Here is a 25,293-nt window from a genome sequence, read left to right as displayed (position 1 = left end):
ATGCATGTTGTGAATTTTTTAAAAAGATTTATTTTTATTTATTTATGCATACAAGAACTGGGGTATAGGTCAGAGGTGTGTGGGGAGGAGGGTGAGAGAATCCACCAGAGACAGAGTGGGGAACAGAACAGGCAGATCTACTGAAATACCCTGCTGAGGGGAGCAGCGGGCGAGACAGGAGAGGTCTGCTGCACCATTTGGATTAGCTCCCTGGCTGGGGATCGAACTCATGCCACAGTGGCTGGTGATAGATTGATAGCACTTTAACTCCTGTGCCACCAGGGAGGTCCACATGTTGTGAATTTTTAAGGGGAGAATAGAGAATGTAGGTTTTAAAAACTCGTTTGATCTTGGGAAGCCCTTGTTTTGTAGTTCAATAAACATCTCTCTTTGAACAGGTGTAATAGAATATACTTGGGCCTCACTGTTGTCTTACATTATTGCTTTCTTAAAATTTTACATTGATTGAGATAGTCTATGTATCTTCTTTTTTGTGAAGGACTTTGGTAAACACATTTTCAACGTAATTTTGTAGAACAGATATCTCTATTCCTAAATTCTTCTTCTAATTTCATTTTTGACAGAATTTTCAGTGGATTAGAGCCTCAGGACACGAAAAATATAAGGGATATATATTGTGCTCCTGTTGCTCTCCACCTTTGGTATAATTTGAGAGCACAGTATAGGTGTGTATGTGTTCATATATGCACACATATGTGTATGTATACATATAAACATATATGTGTACATATATATATGCCTACAAACACATACACAGACATATGCACACATCTATATCAATTATCTCTGTTATTTTGAAAAGAAAACAAAGTTCTGCCTATACCAAGTTGACTTTTAAATTGATCCTTTTAATATCTTAGGTTTATACAATTAAAAAACACATTTTTTTTCTTCTATACTGAACATTTGGGCTCTCTGTTCACCATAGCAGAATGTTTCCTTTGATTGCTGATATATACCCCAAGGCCAGCTGTAATTTTCTGTGGGGTTTAAGGAATAGACTCTTTGGCCTGTAGATAGTGCTTTACTCAACATTCAGTCATGGGAGAGGCTGTTATAAGTCTGAGAGGCTGAAATGGTTGTGGGAATACACTAGATCTTTCTGTATGAAATTAGAGAATTATGTTTTTAGTGCTTAGATTTTGAGGTAATTGCCATGATGCCTATTTAGGCCAAAGAGATAAATCCAGTTCGAATAGCTGAATACTTGAGTGACTTAAAAGAAAGTTAAATCACCATCTGCACACTGAAAAAATTGCAGTTTCTTTGATAGCAAGTGGGTAAGGGTGTGAAAAGGAGCTGAGACAAGAAGAGGGTGAGTTTGTGTTTTACGTAAGAACATCCTACTGTGCTCTGCAGCATCGGACATTGATGAATCATCAGTGATGCAGCTGGCCGAGATGGGTTTCCCTCTGGAAGCGTGTCGGAAGGCCGTGTACTTTACTGGAAATATGGGAGCTGAGGTGGCCTTCAACTGGATCATTGTTCACATGGAAGAGCCAGGTAGGTTGTTGGAAAACTGAATGGCTTTGGAATCTGACATGATCTCAAGTGATGCTGTACCTAGGTCTTCCATGCCTTGTGGTTGTGTTTCAGAAAATGAGTTTTCAGATCATAATCTACTATGGTGGTGGGGGAACTTTGCCTGTGTAGCAAAGCCATAATCCTTCCTTCTTCCTCTTTTTAATAAAGAACAGTTTTATTGAGATATAATTTCACCTTTAAAAGTGTTTAATTCACTGTCAAAACTACCACTGGAAAGGTGTGGGTATGCTTCTAGCTGACAGATGATGAGGTTTCGAAATAGAAACATGTGCATGAAGAAATGGACTGTTTAGCTTTTTCTTTAATCTACTTTATTGAGATAGAATTCACATCATAAAATTAACCCATTAAAAGTATATTTAATTGGTTTTTAGTAAATTTGCTTTGACGGGGAGAGTGATGTGATAACATACATCTGAGGAGGTGTGAACCTATACCCCTAAATTATATACAGTGTCGTAAACCAGTGTTACCTCAATAAAGAAAAAACAAACAAAAAACTTGCAGAGTTGGGCAACTATCATCACTATCTAATTTGTTAACATTTTTGTCCCCCTAAAAGAAATCCTGTATGCATTGGCAATGACTTCCTGTTTTCCTGCTCTCCCCAGCCTTTGGCAGCTGCTTACCTGATTTTGACTCTATGGATTTGTCTATTTTTTTTTTTAAGATTTATTTATTTATTTATACAAGCACTGGGTACAGTCAGAGGCGCGGGAGGGTGAGAGAATTCATCAGAGCCAGAGCGGAGAGTAGAGCAGGCAGAGTGATGAAGTACACTGCTGAGGGGAGCAGCGGGCGACAGGAGAGGTCTGCGCGCCATGTGGGACCCTCGCCCAGAGGCTGGGGATCGAACTGGTGCTGCAGAGGCTGCGGGCAGCTTCGCAACCCAGCGTTCAACCACTGCGCCACCGGGGAGGCCCGGATTTGTCTATTTTGGATTATGTACTTTGAGATCTTTTTGTGTCTGGGTTCTATCACTTAGCATGGTGTTTTCAAGATCCATTTATATTGTAGCATGTATCAGTACTTTTTAGCCTCAATAGGCAATATGCATAAAAGGCAGTATGCAATAATATTATTAACGGACATTTAGGTTGTTTCCACTTTTTTTGCCTAATATGAATAATGCTGTTATAAAAGTTTTCATATGTAAAATTTTTGTGTATAAATATTTCTCTTGAGTGAAATTGCTGTGTTACATGGTAATCCCAAGTTTAACTTTTCTGAGGAACTGCCAGTGCTTTTCAATGGTGTCTGTAGCACTTTACATTTCCACCAGCCAGTGGAAGAGGCCTCCAATTTCTACACCTCCTTATGAACCCTTGTTGTTAGTGTTTTTATTATACCCATTTCAGTGGGTGTGAAGATATATAAATGCTTATTGGCTATTTGTATATATTTGCAGACGTGTCTAGTCAAATCCTTCGTCCCTTCTTGATGTGATTAGTTATCTTTTAATTGTTGAGTTTTGAGGATCCTTTTTATAATTCTGAATACAAGTACCTTACCAGACATATGACTTGCAATTATTTTTTCCCATTCTTTAGGCTGTCTTCTCACTTTCTTTATGGTGTCCTTTGAAGCACAAAACATTTTAATTTTGATAAATCCATTTTATCTAATTTCCTTTGTCACTTGTGTTTTTGATATACCTAAGAAACCATTGCTTAATGTAAGGTCACAATGATATAGAATTCATCTTTATAAAAAGGGGAGGAGTACTGCAAAGATTTACTCATATGTTTTCTTCCAAGAGTTTTGTGGTTTTAGCTAGTATATTTAGGTCAATGATCCATTTTGTTTTCATTTTTATGTAGGGTATGAGGTAGGGGTCTAACTTACTTATTTTTGCATAAGGATATGTACTTTTACCAGCACCATTACATGAAAAAACTGTTATTTCCCCATGGTGTGGTTATGGTGCCCTTGTTGGAAATCAATTCAATTGACCATAAATATCTGGGTTTATTTCTAGATTCTCAATCTGTTCATTTGGTGTGCATGTATTATGTGTTCTTCTGCGAGTATCAGAATATCTTTATTTTTATAATTTTATAGGTTTTTTTTCCTTCTTAGCTTTAAAGTGTTATTTAAGATCAAGAAGGAAAAGGGCTGAGTATATTCATTTTTCCCAGATTTTGCTGAACCGCTGACCATGCCTGCTTATGGAGGAGCAGCTTCTGCTGGAGCCTCTATATTTGGTGCTACTGGATTGGATAACCAACCTCCAGAGGAAATTATAGCTATCATTACCTCCATGGGGTTCCAGCGAAATCAGGCTGTTCAGGCCCTTCGAGCAACGGTAAGCATGAAACCATGTGGGTCAATACCCTCTTCTTACTGGGGCTACTTTGTTTCCCCCAGTTGCAAGTGAACCTTTCCAATGTCCTTTGATAATTTTGAATCATGTGTGTCTCACTCTGCACCCCATCCACCCCATCATGACCCACAGAGGTTTATTTGCACATAGTGTACTACTTATGTACATATGTATATATGTACATATATGTCTCAAATAGACGATTGAGGGTATCATACACAAAATTTAAGGATAGGAAGTTAAAAACAATAGGGAGATAATACAAGTGAAAGACACTCCCTATCATCTTAATGTTTAATAAAGAGATCGGAAATTTAACTTGGAGTTTGCATTAAAGTTAAGAGAGATGCACGAAATTCTTTGTTCTGTAAAAAGCATAATTTCTCCTAAAGAACTATCTTACAGAACAGAGAAATGTTTTCAGAAATCATCCTAGAGAATGGCTTCTTGGAAGTATCTGCTTCTTTTTCTCTCTGCAGAGATGTTTCTTTCTAAAAGAAACAAGACTGAAAGGTAGATAAAAGACTTCCTCTTGCAGTGAGGAGAGCTGTTTAATATTATTTAATATTGAGGGAGAGTATTTTTTTAAAGCCCATCTTCCCTTGCTACACCAAAATCCACTTTTGAGTCAAGGTCTGCTCATTCATTCTTGCCTATCCTGACTGGTTGCCTGCTAGCATCTATTGCTGAGGTCACGGAAGCTCATAGAAATGTGACTAAAATTGCCTGTATCCATTAAAAATTCCCGAAATGTCTTCACCACAGTCTGTTTCACTTGGAATATTTTGTTTCTGCCCCACTTATTTCACTTACCTATTTCATTGGAGATCCTGACTGCAGTTTCTTTAACCTGCCAGTGATATCATAAATGGGAAGACAGAAATATTTTTAAGGTCAATTAGTTTGAACTGCATGGAGCTAGTGTAAAACATTCACCTTAACTAACCAGTGTTGTCATCACTAATCAAAACATTTATCTTGTCTCTATTGCAATTTAACTGTGCTGCCAACTTTTAAGGAGAGGTGCCACTAATGTAGTACTCATATTGGCATGCCTCTACTGTGTGTGGTGCAGAACATACAGTTGGAAGAGACTCTAGTTATGTGCAGTTAGCGTGACTTTAGAAAGGACTGTCCTTATATAAACACCATACTCTGGTATTCTGTACCTCATTGTTGTCAGCATCAGCCTATAGAAATGCTGAGCTAAAGACTGACATGGCTTTGGAACGGTCATCTGCTGATCATTGGATTCAATTACAGACCTCAGTTGGGAGACTTGCAGAATGCCAGCGAACTGCATATACAGCAAACGAAGCACTTAGGATTAATAAATTCAGACCTCTTGTCCTATTTGCTTGACATGGTGATTCAAATGGTCAGAATATAATGAGGCCTAGGGACTACATACACTATAAAAATGTCTTGTTTTATTAGAATCATAACCTGGAAAGAGCTCTGGATTGGATCTTTAGCCACCCTGAGTTTGAGGAAGACAATGACTTTGTGATTGAGATGGAGAATAATGCCAATGCAAACATTATTTCTGAGGCCAAGCCTGAAGGACCTAGAGTCAAGGATGGATCTGGAAGTAAGTTCTTGCTTTAGGGGTTGTCTAAGTGATTGTGACTGAACACTCAGCTCACATTCCTCCCTCTCTCTGCTCCACACTGAAACCTTAACAGCCATTTAAAGGCAACACAGGTCTCATTTCTCAAGGATGGTGCATTTTGCCTACAACTCATCTCACCTTGTGGTGTGTGCACTTTCAGGTTTAGCACCAATTTTGACTTTGTCCTTTGATGTGAAATATCTTTATGTACCATGGAAGTTTTTGTCCAAAGAGGGTACTTATTTTCATTATATTTTTGGAATAGTTGGAAAGTAGTCTTATTCCCTGAGCTGTCATTACCAATACCAGCTGTTGATATTTTTCTGAAGGGCTATCAGGATGTCAGAAAGAGATGCCATACATCAATATTTTACCTTTTAATATCAAACATTTATTTATCTCACTATGTGTAAGGCACTGCTCTAAGTACTTTGCATATGTAGTAATCCCTCCCTTATCTGTGGATTTGCTTTCAGTTACCTGGGTCAACTGTGCTTAGAGGATATTATGTATAATAAGGTATTTCAAGAGAGAGAGACTACATTCACATAACTTTTATTACAATATATTGTTATACTTGTTCTATTTTTTATTAGATATTACTCTCTTACTGTACCTAATTTATAAATAAAAATTCATTATAGATATGCTTATATCTATGATGAGGGAAAAAACATAGTATATATAGGATTTGGTATGACCCTCAGTTTCAGGTCTCTGCTGGGAGTCTTGGGACATATCCCTCATGGATAAGGGATAGGGGGCAGCTATAACACTCTCCATACCCATTGTATAGGTAAGAACATAGAGGCACAGAAAGATTGGGTTCCTTCCTCAGAGTCACACATCTCTTAAGGGGTGGTGCCAGAATTGAAACCCAAAATCCATGTTTTTCACAATCATGATACCCTGTGTCTTGGGGTGCATTGCTTAGAGAATAAGATTCAGGCTCCTTGGACTGGCATCTTAGCCTGCTTTGCCCACACCTGTGGTTCAGATGCCTGAAACTGTAGCCACAGACTGGTTGTCTGTCATTGACCCTCATCTCATTGCTTCCAAGGCTTAGCTCAGGTTACTCTTGCACTGTAATTGTGAAATGCCTTTCTTTTCCTTCAGTGCATGCTACAAGTCCTACCACTACTGAGAACTTTGCACTCTCTGGAGTGCCTTCCCAGATCCTTGTAATATGCTCATAGTAATGGTCATTATTAACAATACTTCCATTTGTGCCATTTTTAGTCTTCAAAATAACCTTGTGAGGGAGATTCCATTATTATTCCCATTTTACAGATGAAGAAACTGAAGTGGAGAGGCTAAAGTAACTTGGCAAGGTCACATAGCTAGTGGGTAGAATTAGAATTCCCACCCAGTCTGCCTCCACCATCAGTGCCTGTACCCACTTAACATTTGTTCTTTTATTAGTAGAGGAAGCAAATCAATCTTGCACTAATACTATCATGTGATCCCCGTGTCTCCCACTTGACTGTGAGATTGTAGAGGGTAGTGGCCATTTTATTTTTATAAAGTTCATGGTGTTTAGCACATAGAAAGTACCAAGTAAATAATCATCGGGTTAAATTAAATGTACATTAGTGGCATTTGTCCCAGTAATCATCTAGCTGTACCTGGATGTAGCTATTCAGTCCCTTTTCAGGCCTAACTTGTATCCAGCTAGAGAGGAAGGGTGGGAGGAAGACTTTCTTTTCTTTTATATATAATTGAAATTTCTTCATGAAAACTGTTTTAGTCCCTCCTGGGAAAGAAAAGAAAGAGATGTAGTTCTCCCACCTTCCATATTCATATAAAGGGTTTTGTATTACTTTTCGGAAATCACCGGCTTGCCTAAAATATTAAAAGCTGTAATGGACAAGTTACTCAATAATTCATGGGCAGGATTTAGTACGTGTTACATGTCCATTGGTTCGCTGCATCCTTGATTTTCTGTAATGGGCTTTTTTTTTTTCGGGATGATGAGTCCTGTCTGCAGAAGGAATAAACCACAAGATGGAGCCAGAATACAGCTGCTCAGCTGTTTGGCTGCAGAGGAGGGAGAGTCCGGTCATTAGGGTTTCCAGTCCTCTGATGGAGCCTGGAGGAACCAACCACTGTCTTGAAGACACTGTTAATGACACGGAGTGGCCACAGCACGTCCATGGGCTTCCTGTACTGAGTGATCTGCAGATATTACTGGCACTGCTGGTTTTGAGTTGCATCCTTGAATATAATGACGTGATGCTGCTTTTAAGCACCCTTTACTGAGAAAGCACTATGGGCCAGACTCTGTGCTCTTATTCTTCACTGTCCCTAAATTTAGGGCACGGTGGGTGTGGGTGGGGAAGGAGACAATGATGCACTGGGAGAAATCAGATGTAGAATATGTAGAATCTAAGGGCAGTGATTAGGTGAAGAATTTATTTATGCAAAATGAAAAAAGCATAAACCACCCTCTTACCAAATTCATTTGGTGTCTGATTTTACAGAATAGATGTTTTTATTTTAATTTTAAAAAATTAGTTTCTTTTTAAATGACGAGATGTTTTTATTTTTATTTTTTTTGAAGATTTATATGTATACAAGAACTGGGAAACAGGCCGGAGGTGCGGGAGGGAGAGGGGCAGTGAGAGGATTCACCAGAGACAGAGCGGGGAACAGAAAAGGCAGACTGACTGAGTCACACTGCTGAGGGGAGCAGCTGGAGAGACAGGAGAGGTCTGCTGCACCATGTGGGTAGCTCCCTGGCTGGCCAGGGATGGAACTCGTGCTGCAGAGGCTGCAGATACTTCACAGGGCTGCAGTCAACCCCTTGTGCCACTAGGGACACTCTGAAGAGATGTTTTTAAAGTAGCACTGTGCCTGGCCCATGGAAGGTGGTTAGCAAATGAATGAGTGAATGAAGAATTTAATGAATGCTATGAATGGGTCATAGGATCGTTTTTTAGCACCTCACTGGTGCCACATGGAGGACCTGGCAGTGTGCTGTTGTGCTGTGGGGTAAATCATGGGAAAGGAGAAAGATGATTTCCTATGCTTTCCTATACTTTGCTGCATTAGCATTCTATCTGTATATGTTATTTTATAACCTGCTTTCCCCCTAACTGTGGGTTTACAAATGTGCATATCTAGATCACTGAACATACAGAAATAATATTTCTTTATTATGGAATATATTCCATGTTATGTATCAGCATAGTATAATTTACATACCTAATTTTAGGCCAAACCAGTTACCATCTAAATGAAACACAGTTACAGAAAGTGTTTCAAGTGATGAGATATGCACATTCATGAGATGATAAATGATTTTTAAATAACAAATTGTTTACAGGATGAATTCAGTTCATGGAAGTACCACTGCCCCCTTTAATGCCTACCCAGGTAATAAACACTTGTTCAACATTTACATTTCTTTCTCTTCCCTCTGGCCTTCCTTTTTTGTTTACTAAAAATAATGTGCAAATGCACACACTTGGACCCTTATTTGATTATTTCTTTAGGGTAAACTTTTGGAAGTGAAGGTTGTGAGTCAGAACTGCATGTGTTTAGTTTTAATTCATATGATCACATGCCCCCCAGTAAAGATGCACCCCCTGCATTTCCAGTAGCAGAGGTGGCTTCTCTGTCCCCATCCCTCCCTCTGGAGCTGGGGAGGGGGCTGAGCATTCTTCATACTTTTCATATTTTTATTTCCTCATTGTTTTCTACTTGGGTTAATGACTTCCTTTTCCCCTTTGGCCCATTTTCCTATTTTTTTGGAGGCTTTTGGCTGCTTTTTTTTTTTTTTAATTGATCTGTATGAAAGTTTTCATATATTGTGTATTAGTTTGGGAAGACCTGGTAGCTTTTGTTTTTTTTTTAAATTATTTATTTATTAATTTTTTTAATAGAGGCATGTTTTATTTTATTTATTTTATTTTTTTGTTTGTTCATTTTTTGTTTATACATGCACTGGGTACAGTCAGAAGCACGGGAGGGTGAGAGAATTCACCAGAGCCAGAGCGGGGAGCAGAGCAGGCAGAAGGACCAAAGTACACTGCTGAGGGGAGCAGCGGGGGCAGGAGAGGTCTGCGCGCCATGTGGGACCCTCCTCTGGTGGCCGGGGAGCAGCCGGGGATCGAACCGGCGCCGCAGAGGCTGCGGGCAGCTTCGCAACCCAGCGCTCAACCGCTGCGCCACCGGGGAGGCCCAAGACCTGGTAGCTTTTGAATATGGAGGGAAAAGGGTTACCTGTTCCTTCGATTCTTGTCCACCCTCTTCTCCCCTCCCGTCCCCCTGCAAAACTATCCTGTGCATTTCTTAATTCTCAGAATTATATTTTCTGAGTTATTTCTGAATAACTTTTTTCCCATTATATTTTCTAAATTGTTTATCACTAAATTTTGAAAAGTTCCTGATCTTATAAGTGTCCCTTCTGCAGGGATTTGATTACAATTACATTACAGATTAACTTTAGGAAATATATATTCTGTGTAGGTAGTTTAAATTCCCAAGCCATTGCTTTTTAACCTTTTTTTTTCCTTTGGTTGGTGAATTGGTGGAGACTTTTGACTTGGGAGTAATGAATACAATTTAAAGGTCATTGCCGTATAGGAGCCAAATGGGGAGTCAAAACAGACAGGCAGACAGGCCAACCAATAAAGCCAGCAACCTCAGTTTTCAGTGTCCTAAGTAGCAGGAGAGCTGAGCCAAAGTTGTCTAAGCAAAAGGGGAAGTAATGTATCATAAATGCTGGAACGTTCCAGGGGGACTTGACTTCAAGACTTTCATCTGGATGTGCCCACGCTGTATTTCCTGTGGGCTGGTGCCTATGGCAGTTTCTCCCTGGTGGCCACAAGATGGCTCCCAGTGCCTCCTTCTGTATGTTTCTAGATTAAAACGCAGCAGAAAGAGCTGGTACCAGAATTCCAGCAAAGATCCTGAGAATCTGAGGCTGAATTGTATTTCCCCCTTCCCCTTCATGGTCACCAGTTTGAAGCTTGAGTATGGAGACATCTTCCTTCCTGGCACATGAGCTGAGAACTTGTTAAAAATGCAAACTCGTCGGTTTTCCACACTGGACCTGCTGAATTAGGACCTCTGGGGCAGGCCCAGCCGCCTGTGTTTTAGCAGACCTCTAGGTAGTTCTAATTCAGCTTAAACTTGAGAACCAGTCTTGGCTGAAGAAGGAGGAGCATGGTTACTAGTTCATCACTCTACCAAGTTAACACTGAAAATGATGAGGTAGGTGTTTGAATTGGAAAAGGGGACTAGTATAAAGACAGGGATTGAAGAAGCACTTTGTATTAGATTTCTATTTTAGGGAATTTGTTCATTAAAAATCACATAGGTCTTTGGATTGAGGAGGTAATGTCACTACGTGAACCTCTTATTTAAATGTTACATAATTTGCTTAAAAATGTTGGTGCTATTGACACTTAGTGACATAGCAGCAGTCCTTTATTGCGTGCTGCTATGTGCTAGGCGCTTCCTCTCCAAGTGTCCTCACCTCCCCAGAGCCTATTGTAGATGAGGAAATGGTGATTCGACAAGTTAAGTGGCTTGCTAGTGGTAGAAGCAGCTTAGAATTAAGGTCTATCTGATTCTGAATCCTGTGAACTTCAGTTGTCACCTGATGTCAAAATTTCTAAAATGGAATGGAGATGGGGGTCTGTTTTTCTTAAGGCTCTGTTTATTGTCACGTGCTATGCATTTTAGGGCTAACACCTAACTTTCAGCTGAGTTTTAAAAAATGAGAAGTTTCAAATATGTGGGAATTCTGCCTTTCAGTCTGACCTATCTGGCATTTTATTTGCAAAATCATTTCTGTTTCTGTGTTGCACTTAATGAGTGTTTAAATTTTTTTTAAAGAACTCACTGATTGCCAATGTCATTAAAATGTGATTAGACTGTGATTATTCAAAACCTGCTCTGGCTCCTTCAGCCACATCGTTGTAATGGTTCAGACATCTTCTACTGCAGCTGAGATTTTCCAGCAAAGGGAGCAGAGAGATATTTCATTTACATAATTTTGGGGCTCCCAGCATGCCAGGTTCCCTGAGGAAAGCAGCTGGAATGAGCGAGTGCTGGAGGGACTGCTGCCCAGGAAAGCTAAGTATCAGCAATCCACTTGAAAGCCACCCACACTTATTTAATGCAACTGGGCTTTTATTTGCATCCTATTTCAGCATCTGTTTGTAATTATTGTTTTTTCAGGGGTGCTGTTGGGAGTTAAGGGGAAGCCATTCTGTGGAGTAAACTAATTTATACTAAAGTATGAGTGACTGAGAACTATTAAGCTTGGAGGGAGGTGTTTGATATTTGGAGTTTTAATCAATACAACAGAGAGAAGTCTAGGGGGATTGATAATTTTCAGCTGTTTTGAGTTTGGGCAGGCAATTTGTAGACTCTTTAAGAGTCTGTCCTTGATATCAGCTGCCTTGAGTTTTGGGAATTCTGGAGTTTTTAACAACTCCAGGCCCCCACTTCTTTTATTAGAGCGGGGATGAGGGAAATCAAGCAGGGTAGAGATTGTTTGCAGATGTAGATTGTGAGTCAAATGTTAGTAATTGGGTATGATATTTTCCTATGTTGTGCAGAAGCAGTTAGGGTTGCATAATGACATTCTTCAAATTAGGATGATTCTGTTGGAAAATGAAATTTGGGTTTTCTACCAGAAACCTGTGGGGCCCCTGGGGTCTTGGTAGTTATTTCAAGAAGTCTTTTGTTGGCATTGTAATTCTGAGCGCTCTCATTAGACTAATATGTTATGGCTTTCAACGCTTGCCTTTCAAATATATGTACATGCTATAATAGTTTATAAAATATAAGTTAACTTAGTCCTAATGCTAGATTTCCTTTTGGTCAATGTGTGTCATTGAACTATAATTTTTAAAAAGTCATGACTCTCAAGTACATGTAAACTGAACACGTCACAGATTTTAACTCATTAATGAAGGAGCCAGCTGGCTCTTATTACTGGTTCAAATGATCTGAGAAGTTTGAATATTTAAAGATAATTTGCTGAGTTAGAGATAAAATTAATGTCTTTTTTTTTTTTTAAAGTTTTTTTTTTTTTTTTTTTTAATAGAGGCATGCTTATTTATTTATTTGTTTGTTTGTTTTGTTTATACATGCACTGGGTACAGTCAGAAGCGCGGGAGGGTGAGAGAATTCACCAGAGCCAGAGCAGGGAGCAGAACAGGCAGAAGGACCGAAGTACACTGCTGAGGGGAGCAGCGGGCTGCAGGAGAGGTCTGCGCGCCATGTGGGACCCTCCTCCTGTGGCCGGGGAGCAGCCGGGGATCGAACCGGCGCCGCAGCAGTCGCCGGCAGCCTCGCAACCCAGCGCTCAACCGCTGCGCCACCGGGGAGGCCCCAAAATTAATGTCTTAAGGCCCATCCAACCTTCAAGTTATATGTTCTGCTGGGCAGAAATTTTTATATCATTACCAGATAAAAATCTAGTTAACAAGTAACTAAGTCTGAGACCTTTAATCACAGTAACCCATGGGATAAATTAAGTTCAGTCCTCAAGACTTGGGACCAACAAACCTTTTTTTTTTTTGGTCTGAAGAAACAGTAAATGTTTCAGGCTTTGGGGCCATATTCCTATCTATCCAGTCTCCCCTGATTCTGCCCTTCACCTCAGACTTGGCCAGACTTGGCCAAGACTTGTGGGCCAGACTTGGCCTGTGGCTTGTTATAGGAGTTTGCCAGTCCCTACCCTTGACATTTCTTGGGTATCTCTTCCTGTGTTTCATGTGAAGTGGTATGCCGTATACCTTTTTTCTCTGCCAAGTTTCATATAATTTTTCTGACAGTGCTTTCTCGAAGCACAGTATCAGAGTAAATTGCTATTTTGCTGGGTGGTGGTGGTGCTGATCGAATTTTGATGTTCAAAAGTCTTTATATTAGAAAGGTTGGGAACATTTCCTGAGTTCAAAAAAAGGACAAATTTTGTTGAAAGAGGAAGGTGGGAAGGAAGGATGCTAGTCCTGACTCTTGAGAGGGACGCTATTCGCCAGATGTTAGACTCAGTGGTTCAGGAGGTTTTGTTTAGCTCTTCTGGGTACTTTGAAAGTTTTTCTGTTGAAAGTCAACATTTTTGAAATGATTTACTTTGCCTCAAACTGCTTTTTCTGTTACATAAAAAGGGGTTTCTACATTTTGGGAGTGTGTATGAAGATGCTGTTTTGGAGAAGGGAACTCTGGTTACTTGGAGAAGAGTGAGCAGTAGCTTGTGTCTGGTTTATTCATCTGGTTATTCATCTTTGTTTCTCACTGGAAACAAATATAAATGGAGATTTCTTACCTGTTGAGTTTTTGCAAATGTGTTGAGAGATTCTCTTTTGCTGTTGGTTCCTAGCAGGAGGTTTTGAATAATGCATGGGTGGTAGTTTATATTGATAAACATGGTTAATTTTAATTATAGCATTAAGATTTATGCTAATTCTTTTTTCTTTAATTTATTTTTATGATTCTGATTATGCACGTGAGTTGTTTTTAACGAAAGGAAGGAAAAATGCCTTTAGGGGCTTAATGGCATGTTGGGCTGTCTTGGGTATATGGCTTTGTCCTTTTCTGTGTTATGTGTCTGTATTTCAGTCTAGTGTCTGCACTGGTGTTTCATGGGTATAAGCAGTGTTTCATGGGTATGACTCTGGCTTTTGATAGGAAGTGCTCATTTGAATACTCTGATCAATTAAGTCACAGTTTTCCGGGACCATTCCTTGCGGGGAGAAAAGGCTTTGGTTGGCTATACTATCCCCCTTTTCTTTATTTGATAAAAATTCCAGGAGGGATGCCACATTTTGAGAGATAAGCATTGAAGATTTGGAATTTGATAGAGAATTGTACCCAAAAAAGTTTTAAAAACCATCGGGGTCAAGAAACGTGGAAAGGTCTGTGCCTTCACCCTCCCTTGTTTGCTGGGGTGAGAGGGGTTCTTAGTGTTGAGAAGCAAAGGACAAGTCAGACTGGGGTAGGGTCCTTGCGTCATTAAAGTAAGAGCCACACAAAATTATTGTCATTCACAACCGGCTGCCTAGTGTCTGGTTTTAAACCTGGGATTTTTTTTTTTTTTTTTTTTTGGATTGTCTGTGGATGGTAGTTAGTGGTAGGAAAGGCAATCTCTTCTGATTTATTTCTCTTTTAAATAATTATTTCACTAATTTATATTCCAGTTTGTACTATGGCAGATAAACTTATAAAAGGTATATGCAACATTAAAAGATATAAAAGTAAGTGAGGCAATGAAGTGAAAGGAGTTATTCCCTCATTCACTCATTTACTTATGCATTTAGCAAGTTAAGTGCCTGCTTCATCTAAGCCCTGTTCTCTGTGCTTGGAGTATTTCCGTGAAAAAACAGACACAACTTCTGGTTTTTATGGAGCTGTGCTCTAGCCTGGGGTAAAAGGAAATAGAGAATAAACACACACATGTGTGACAGCAGCTATACTTTGTGCTATTCCGGCAGCAGTAAACACAGGGACAGCGGTGTGAGGAGCAATGGGAATGAGAATGGGGTTGGAAGGGAGGTTTGCTCTTTTATAAGGCAGCCCTGAAAGACCTTACCTATGAGGTAACTTTTGATCTCTGACCTCCATGAGATGATGGAAAGTCATGTGGCATCAGAAAGAAGAGTTCTGGCTAGAAGAGACAGTAGGTCTCGAGGCTTGCAGGCAGAGTATGCTGGTGTGTTTGGGGAGCAGCTTGAAGGCGGGAGTAGTTGGCTGGAGTGGAGTTTGTGGCTCCGGGGGGGAGTAGGGATGGGGGGAAATGGGGGACTCCATAGGTCATTGTAAGAGTGAATTTTACTTGGAGATTCAGGATGCCACGGGAGAATTTTGGGGCAGAGTCACAACCATGATTTAACTTACAGATTTAGGCCACTCTGCCACGCATAGTGAGAATAGTTGTGGGCAAAGGAGGAAGCAGGGATCCCAGTTAGGAGGTTATTGTGATAATCCAGAAGAGAAGTGATGGCGACTTAGATCAAGGGTTACTATTGGAAGTGGTGAGAAATGGTTGCATTCTGGATCTATTTTGAAGGTAATGCTAATGAATTAGATGTGTGTGGAGAGTGAGAGAAGTCAAGATTTTGAGTTACTGGATAAGTGACATTGCTCACTGGTCAACTGAGGAGAGAATGGTCAACAAAGTAGGAACAAAAGGGAACTTTTGAACCTGATAAAGGGCATCCACAAAAATCGCCATAACTCACATCATACTTAATGGTAAAAGACTGAATGCCTTTCCCCTAAGGTCAGGAACAAGACAAGGATGTCTGCTCTTGCTACTTTAACATCGTACAGGTGTTTTCAGCCAAGGTAACTAGGCAAGAAAAAGAAATAAAAAGTATCCACATTAATAAGAAGAAATAAAACCAGTTTTATTTGCAGGTGACATGATCTTGTATGTCCTAAGGTCCACTTAAACACTGATAAATGGGGGCCTCCCTGTTGGTGCAAGGGCTTAAGACGTAACCTATGAAGCTACCTGCAGCCACTACAGCACCAGTTCGATCTCCTTGCCAGGGAGCTACCCACATGGCGCAGCAGACCTCTCCTGACTCGCCTGCTGCTCCCCTCAGCAGTGTATTTCAGTCAGTCTGCCTGTTCTGTTCCCCACTCTGTCTCTGGTGAATCCTTCCACTCTCCCCCCACCCACACCCCTTTGGCCTGTACCCCAGCTCTTGTATGCATAAATCAATAAATCTTAAAAAAAAAGACTGATAAATGGGGTCAACAATAGAGTGTGTGGGGGCGGGGGAGAGTGGAAGGGTTTGCAGGAAATAAGATCGACACACAAAATTTAATTACGTTTCTGTACATTAGCAACGAAGATTCCAGAAATGAAATAAGAACATAATTCCATTTAACACTGTGAGACTGGCTGAGGGCACCCAGAGAGAGTTATGCTAGAGAAGAGAAAGATCTGAGGTTCCAGTTCCAAATCACTGAGATTTAAAGGTCAGGGAGATGAAAAGGAAGCAGTGAGGCTGGTGGACAAGTAAGAGGGTCTGGTCTCACTTGTCCAGGGGCAAATATTTGAAAAAGGAGGACGTTATCAGTGGTATGTAAGGTGCTGAAGGGCGAGTAAAGTGAGGACTGGGAATTTCAGATGAGAAAGTGGAAAAAGGAGGAGCAAGGAAAAAGTCTGTCCAGGATCCATACTTTTGTAAAATGCATTAAAAGTTGCATCCTAAAAAGTGAATATACAAGTCCATTTTTTCCTTTCTAGATTCAATTGACATGAGTACTTCTCTTAAATCTGTACCTATCAATCAAAATCTGTACCTATCTCATTGTAGCCTATCAGTTTGCATAAAAGACTGGCACTTGTGTGTGTAACATACTTTGTGTTGTGTGGGTCTAGAGTTAAAATTCATTCAATGTGGGGCCTCCCTGGTGGCGCAGCGGTTGAGCGCTGGGTTGCGAAGCTGCCCGCGGCCTCTGCGGCGCCGGTTCGATCCCCGGCTGCTCCCCGGCCACCAGAGGAGGGTCCCACATGGCGTGCAGACCTCTCCTGCTGCCCACTGCTCCCCTCAGCAGTGTACTTCGGTCCTTCTGCCTGCTCTGCTCCCAGCTCTGGCTCTGGTGAATTCTCTCACCCTCCCGCACTTCTGACTGTACCCAGTGCTTGTATAAACAAACAAATAAATAAATAAAACATGCTTCTATTAAAAAAAAAAAAACCTGTAAAAAAAAATTCATTCAATGTGAATTTGGTACAGAATATTGTGCTGTGTGGCAGGAAATTCTTGTTAGAGGATAAACTCTGGTCTCACTCTTGAAGAAGCTGTATATCTCTTCCTTCAGAAATCAAAAACCCTGAATTTTGGTCCCATATAGTTTCCAGGCATGAAAGCATAGGAATCATATTCTGAAGCCTTATCCTTTTTGGTAAATGATGACAGCTATCTGTTGTCTTTCTCATAATCCTGACATTTGTATGGCATTTTAGTCTGACTTGCTCATTTACGCCTCATAGCACCTTGCAAAGTGGGTGGAATTTTCATCCCTGTGAAGAAACAAGCACAGAGAGATGAAATAGTTTCTCCACCGTTAAGTGGCTTGGAAGTGACAGAACCTGGTTTCCCTTTTAGACCCCTGAGCTTGCCACTAGACTGGGCTGTGGGGTTTTTATTCCCCTTCCTGATATGTAATGTCAGCTGTACTGACATAGTACAGCTATGTCTACATTTGTCTACATTTGCACATTGTGTTTGATGTCCCTTTGGGTGGGGATGTGAATATGTGTGTTTGTGTGTTCTCAGCATGGCAGGGGAAGGAGACCTTGTCTTTCCATCTAGACAGTCACAGGATCACACTGTTGTTGGTGTTAAGCTCTGATCAACAGTGCTTTGACTTTTAGAAATACTGCCTTATAACTGAGTTGTTTTCTTTTCATAGTGTATGAATTATTTGCATTCATCAGTCACATGGGAACATCCACAATGAGTGGCCATTACGTTTGTCACATCAAAAAGGAAGGAAGGTGAGTCCTTTTTGACAGGTTAATGGGATCTGTGTTTTGTCGAGTGCCTGCTATGTGCCAGGTACTCAACTGGGCATTTCAGACGTTCTTGCAACAGTGGTCCTGTAGGGATAGATTCTCATGTTTGTGTTTTGCACATCAAGAGGTTCAGGCGGTTGAGTAACCAGAACTTATTAGTATGTAGCTGTGTTAAGGCTGGTATTCAAATCCATTTGTAACCATCATGCCAAGGTGACTTCCCAAATGAAGGAAGCATCCTGTAGTACAATGTGTCATGTTTGAAACCTCCATAGGATTGCCAGATTTAGCCAGCAAAACAAAAACTTTAGGGTGCCCTATTAACTTTGAGTTTTTGATAAATTAATAAATAGGTTTTTAGTATAAAGGGATCTCAAATATTGCATGGGATGTACTTATACTGAAAAAAAAGTATTTCTTGCTTACCCTATATCCAAAGTTGACTGGGTAGCCTAAGTTTTATCCGGCAACCCCAAACATCTAGTACTTTGCCTTAATGCAGTTTTGCAGTGGGTTTCTTGGCTGCTGCAGTGGAATTTGTAGGTATAATGAACTGGGAATGAGATAAACTTCTGCCAGGGCTGGATCCCCATGTGACTGCCTGGTTCCATTCCTTGAACTCCCTACTGTGCAGCCTGTGGGTGGGCACTCCTGCTTGAAACAGTGCGTAGGAACATGGATGCTAGAGAGATGTACCTTTACCCTCTCCTGGTAGGGTGATGACTTCTCAGCCCATGTCTCCCTCTGCAGGAATGACCAGTTCTCATCCAGAATACAGTTTTATTCCATTTTGAAGTCTTAATTTGTCTTCTTAACTTGATTAATAAAATAGTTGAGCACAGGGACTTGATTTATTGTGAATTACTTTGTTTTTTAATTTTTTTAAACTGTAATGCTGGTTACTATACCACACCTACCACCAAAACACCCAAGTTTCCCCACCATAGACCATTGGGCCTCATGTAGTGAATGCTTTTATTTTTATTACTCAGCATGATAGCTCTTTTGAAAATACTTTTCTTCAGAAAAAATAGCTGTTATAAGTAAAAAGCAAATAAAATTTATCATAAAGGATTGTCAAATACCAAAACATAAAAAGAATACGTCTTCTGTCCAGTATTTGTCTTTCTCCTTCTGACTTATTTTGCTTAGTATAATCCACTCTATTTCCATTCATGTTGTTGCTAGTGGCAGTAGTTTGGTTTTTAACAGCCAAGTTATATTCCATTGTAGATATATACCACATTTTCCTGATTCAGTCTTCTGTTTTGGGGCAATTAGGGTGTTTCCATAGCTTGGTTATTATAAATAGTGCTACAGTGAACCAGGCCATGCTTATTTCCCTTTGAATTAGTGTTTTTGTATTCTTTGTATAGATACCTAAGAGTATAGGTAAAAGATCAGACCAAACAAAAGGTTAGATAAAGGCAAGCTAGTAACAAACCCTAGAAATCTGACTCTAGAGCTGAGGCTGCTGAAGGGCAAGAGCAAAGTGGGGAGGGCACCCAGTACACTAAGGGTGCTTGTGTGGTGGGTGTGGTATAGTAACAACACGTGATGAGGGGGATCCTATGCCTCTGACACATACAATGTTTGTCAACCTAAAAAAAAAAAAAAGACGAGATGATGTCATCTAGACACCTAGGCGTAATCTACATATTTTGATATATTTCTTTGCATTTTATGTTTTCATTGGGAACGGGTATGTATGTCTATCTACACACATACTACAGATGAATGTACCTGTGTATTTTCAACTTTTAAAAAAGCGTAATAGGTGCATAGCACATACAATTTTGTAACCTGTTTTTTCCCACTTCGTATTACAATGTGTTTATTTTCTCACTGTATCAAATATTCTTTGAAGATGTTTTAATAACTGTTCACTGTGTGGCAATTTATTTCTGATTTTTAGGTAGTATAATACCATACGCTGAAATAAACATTGTTGTTCACAATTCTTAGGCTTTATTTCTGAGGCTATTTCTGAGTTCCTACAAATTTATGAAATCAAAGGGCTTAAAATGTTTGGAGGCTCCTTTAGTAATGACTTTTTGATCGAGCTGGAGGATTCAAAGAACAGTTGCTATTTCCCATGCTAGCGTTCTGTTCCTTTTTTTATACAACAAACTTGAGTTTATTTTAAAAATATCTTGCTTATTTTAAGTACTGTGCAGATATGGTACATTAACTTATTTCTGCAAAATTTTCTGGAACTGAATTGCATCCATTACATGTTGCTTTTTTTTTTTCCTCATTTTTTTCAGATGGGTGATCTACAATGACCACAAAGTTTGTGCCTCAGAAAGGCCCCCCAAAGACCTGGGCTACATGTACTTTTACCGCAGGATACCAAGCTAAACCTCAGACCCACAAATCGGCAAGAAGAAGCCATACGCCTTTTTAATTTGCCAAAAAAAAAAAAAAAAAAAAAGTTGGGACAGCCAGACATGAAGGAATATGTGGGGTATTTATAGTTTATTTAAAGAACATCATTTGACGCCTTCTGAAATAGAACTGGGAAGAAATTTCTATTAGTGATGATACACTACTGTAGATAGTTTTTCTTTTTATAAATGTTCAAGGAAAGGGTGATTTAAAAAAGTATTCATATTGTTGGTGGGGGATGCCGCTGACACATCAAAAAATGAGGATGTGCCACTAGCCTCTGTTTTTCTTTGGGGTTCAGCAATTTTGGCCTACAGAGAAACCAAGTAGTGGGCTCAGTGGCATAGCCTCACCCACAATAAATGAAATGCCTATTTTTGTTTCATATCAAAAATCGAAGTATACTGGGCTGTATTTATGACATATTTTTTTCATTACACATAATAATTTCTGACCTATCTATGTATAGTAGATTAGGGTATACCTATAATGAAAGATTTTAATTTAATCACATAAATTCATAATACAATTGTGTGAATGTGTGTGAGAATGAGCGTGTGAAACCTTAATAGTTAACTGGAAAATCTGACAGGTTGGTTTTAAAAGGTTAACGCAGTTGGTTAAGCATAGCTGGAAAAAGCAAGTAAATGTTTTAAACCATAACTCAGGAATAGTTAAAAATTAGTTCCCCACTTAGATTTTCAGGCATAAAAGGACTGAGTTGCCCCGTTAAGTGTTGTTAAGAGTTGACTTGGGTTTGTCAAGTTTGGTGGTATAATGAGAGATGCCCACAGCAGCACAATATTTACTTTGCCAAAGACAGATAAATTCTGTTTCTCAGCAGCCCTTCCTGTAAGGTTTAGTGTATATTTGTAGTTAAAATAGCCGATCTCTTACCATAACACAAGGCAACTCTGTGGAATTCTGTTAAGTGCTCCAAATTTGTCTGCAATTTTCTCGTCTCTGAGCTCACTGCCTGCTTCCATTTATACATTTGCTGGGGCCAGAATCCCATCTTTGCCCTTTCTGGGATTATCACCTCCTGACTTCCCTTCACTGCTTATTGCTGTGACGAACAGCCTAATCTTGGGGGTGCTTGTAGGGTTTCAGATGCAAAGACCATTGTGATGAAAGACCATCATTTCCATTTTGGTGTTTTCATTATTTTCTTTGCAACCTGGGATTTAATCAGAGCTTCAAATGTGATGATGAGAAAGTGGAATGATAGTGCCCTATAATTTTCCTGCTGCTCTGTACAAATTCCTAGGTCTCTGGAGTTTCTATTTCAGATTATTCAGTCAAATGAAAAAGTCAGTTGTTATTACTGTCTGCTTAACATACATTTGATTGGTAGAAAGGATCTTTCTAGAAACTGTAGGAAAAGAAAATAGAACCAGTTGGGTGAACTACAGCACAGATGGTGTGTTCACAATTGTGAAGTAAAGATTTTAGCTGAAATTGGGCCTACCTCGCAGGAGACCACTTGCACCATGTGGCATGTGGCCTGGGAACTGTGGTCCAGAGACCTTCGTGCTGCCTGGAGTTGGCTGTGGGGCTTAGGCAAGTACCATGTCCTCCCTGTGCCTCATTTTCCTCATGCGCTATGGTGTGATAACCCCTGTCCACTGTACTTTGAAGATATGGTAAGACTTGATATGGGGAGCCTTTAGGAGTCATAGGTGTTATGTCTCAGGGGGTGCTAGCCACGTCTGCTCCCGTTCTTCCCACATGCTCTGTTCTTCAATTTGGGAGCAAATGAGACTGGAGAAGGAGGGAGTTCATGGAGCAGTAATTCTCAGCTACACTGTGCGTGCTGGTGTCCCCTTCTAACATTACCTTGGGTATCCTGGGGAATCCCAATCTGTGATTTGAGTCCTCGACAGGTAGAAGTCCTCATTCTAAGCAGCCTTACAGGATCCAATCTTCTTAGGGCTGAGTGAGTATCATAGAATAACAGCTCCAAATGTACAGTAAAAATGGCTTGTTTTCAGTGCTACCACAAAGCGAATCCTTTTTGGGGGATGAGGTGTGATTGGGAGTTTGGATTGAAATGTGGACAAAGATAGCATGTATTTTGAGCAAAATAATTTTATAATAAAACTTTGCAAAAGAAATGGTATAAAATCAGTATTTAAAATTGTAGGCTATATATTATTTAATTTCATTCTGTAGAAAGAGAAATTCAGCCCTTTTGATGCTTAAGATAAAGTGTAAAAAAGCATACTATGTTTTTTTTTTTCCCTGCCTCCAAAACAAAGGGCTATTTCTACAGGCAAAGTTTTATATATGTACCATTCTTTGTTTCAGATTGAGTGCTGGGAAAAACTGAAGCAAATAATAGATTTCTTTCTTGCTTAAAAGTGTATTTACATGTATACCCTTGTAGACACAAGGCAGATTTCCCTGGAATATGTCTGGAATGTACTGCTTAATTTTACATGTCTGTAGACAAGATAATTTGTGTCTGATAACTGGGATAATGTGTGGAATTTGTCAATTGAATATCAGCCTGTTTGGACTCCCCTGTGTAAGGTGTGGCAGTATAATTGTGAAATTCTGTGTTTGGATGTATGTGTGAAAGAGAGCACTTTCTTCCTGTAAATACCTTTTGATATCCACTTGTGTAAAGTCCTAATGAATGGTTCTTTGGAAAGTACAATGTATCAAAGTTTTTATTTTGTCAGTTGATCTAAATGCCCATACAACTAATCAGAAATCCAGCTTGGATTTTTTGATCAAATACAAAAAAAAAAAAATTGGGACTTTTTTTTAAAGGGAAGGGAAAGTATGCAGATTGGAAATCTCCTGTTTTAATACCATTTAAATGAATATTACTTCAGTATTTTGAAATTGACTCAGCTGTTTTCTCCTACCTACAAGAGAATGTGCCTGCCATTCCCGGTGCTCACTGTGGGCGGGAGGAAGTCTGGTGTGAGTGACCTGTCGCTCTGTGTCATTGATTCCCTTGACCTTAGCTGGACAGATGAGAGCCCTCCCGCCTCAAAGTGCACAGGGGCTGGGTGACTTTACACTTTACCTCTGGGCCTTTTTCTTCAAGATGAGTGGGTTGGGCTGAATGAGCTCAGAAATCCCTTCCTGCCCTGACATTCAATTCTGTTTTTATTGTCCTATGGATGCTATGGGGGGTCAGACAGGTGAGGAGGAATCACATAGAGGTTAGATGTTATATTTTTGGTTTGTTAAAGCTTCTACACCCCTAATTTACTGCCTGCCTCATTTTTGGTGTGCCCACCCCAACTTCTATTCCTGTTACTCTTACCTTTAATTTCTTTGGTAATTATCCATACTCTTAGACCTCTCCACTTTCAATCCATGAGATATTTGTTACCATCTCCCTACAATGTGAAAAATGCATGTAAAACACCCTCCAAGCTCAAAGCCTCAGAATTACATAAATAGGTTAACATTTACTATTTTCTTATTCTAATTCAGTTATACTTATGGTCCCCCAAGTAAATGCTGAGAAAGCTATCCTTCACAGAATGGATGTCTCTTTTTGTCTTGTAAACATTATTTTTGCTAAGTTGCATCATCCGAATGGACCATCTATGGGAGGTGGCAGGTGACCGTTTCAGGGCTAGGGCATGGATTAGATAAAATGTGTTACTGTCATTTACCTTCAGTCAGTAATCCTAGTTTTTAGAACAAAGCTCTCTCCTCTTGGTGTATGATACTTCCACAGAGCTTCCCTACTCAGTAACTCATCTTGGAAGAGTTTAGAGTCTTTAGACCTGTGCTACTCAGTGGGGTTGTCAGTAGCCACTTGTGGTAATGATGCCTTGAAATTTGGCTTGTTCCAGCTTGTGCTGTACACAAAAGGCTTGGCATCCCCCCCAAAATGTAAAATATTTCATCAATATTTTCTATCAATTACATGGGGAAACAATATTTTAGATACATTGATTAGATAAAAGATATATTACTAAATTTTCACTTATTCCTTTTAGTATTTTTTTAAAATGTGGCTACCAAAAATTTAAAATAGGTATGTGATGCCCATTGTACTTCTCTTGGACAACGCTACTCCAGACTCTAGGTGGTGTGGGTAGGCAGTGAAATACCACAGATATGGAAGGTAACTCTATGACCCATCCAAATAGACAAAAGCAACACAAATATTGGTGTTGGAGTCAGGAGCACAGTGAGGCACAGATTGTCTTCTAGAAGATTTTTCTGTGTAAAAGATCTATGAATAAGATCTGTTAACAAACATGAGCAAATGTGCCCCACACCTAGTTCCTTCAATTTTGCCTAGAAGCTGCTAACTTACTTTTTGCGCATTTTCCAGGTGCCCAGGATGTTGCCACTTGAAGGTGATGGGCATATTTGGTTTATTTTAGGCAACATTCTCTTGTGGTTTCCTTACTCTCTTGTATTTGGTCTGTGCAGAGGTGGGTGTGTTGAAACAATGTGCAAATCTTGCCCCTCGAGATGCGTTACTCCTCTTGGCCTTGGAAGAGGCTGAGCCTGCACCTGCGTCTGCCTGCCCTGCAGGTTTTGATGTTGGCTCCTGAAAGAGTTTGTTTGTTTTGTTTTGCACTAGTGACAATTGTTTAAATTATCTCAAATGTTTTGGGAGAGTATTTGCCTCTGATGGAGAGATGAATGATTAATTGCTTCAATTGTTTTAAAATTAAATGCTATTCTCACAATCTGAGGTCTCTCTCTCTCTCTTTCTCTGTTTTGTTTTCTGGTTTTGTAAAATGTCAAGTAAACTGAATATATTTCTCTTCCCAGATTTCCATCCACTAGTGAAACAGATAACTTGAGACAAAGACTAACTTTCTTTCTTTTTAGGATTTATTTTGTGGGGGTTGCCTGGTCCCCAGCAGTAGTGGAACATCAGCAATGACAAGATATGAACCTCTGTGAAGGGGGGAGGGGCCGAGG

The 25,293-nt window shown here is 39.8% G+C and overlaps 1 protein-coding gene across 1 annotated transcript in view; it reads left to right on the top strand.

Moving 5' to 3' along the window:
- Positions 1-20,434, top strand: part of USP13 (ubiquitin specific peptidase 13) — a gene marked incomplete at its 5' end in the record, with an annotated part of 110,735 nt that extends 90,301 nt beyond the window's left edge. Inside the window, 5 exons of the mRNA XM_084232300.1 lie at positions 1,381-1,524; positions 3,705-3,871; positions 5,327-5,480; positions 17,892-17,976; positions 20,262-20,434. Coding sequence (XP_084088426.1) covers positions 1,381-1,524; positions 3,705-3,871; positions 5,327-5,480; positions 17,892-17,976; positions 20,262-20,355 — 644 coding nt within the window. The 3' untranslated portion in view covers positions 20,356-20,434. The remainder of the gene's footprint in view (positions 1-1,380; positions 1,525-3,704; positions 3,872-5,326; positions 5,481-17,891; positions 17,977-20,261) is intronic.
- Positions 20,435-25,293: the final 4,859 nt, after the last annotated feature.

Source organism: Talpa europaea, assembly GCF_964194135.1.
Source record: "Talpa europaea genome assembly, chromosome: 4".
Lineage (NCBI taxonomy): Eukaryota > Metazoa > Chordata > Mammalia > Eulipotyphla > Talpidae > Talpa > Talpa europaea.
This window is presented reverse-complemented; position numbering and strand designations above follow the sequence as displayed.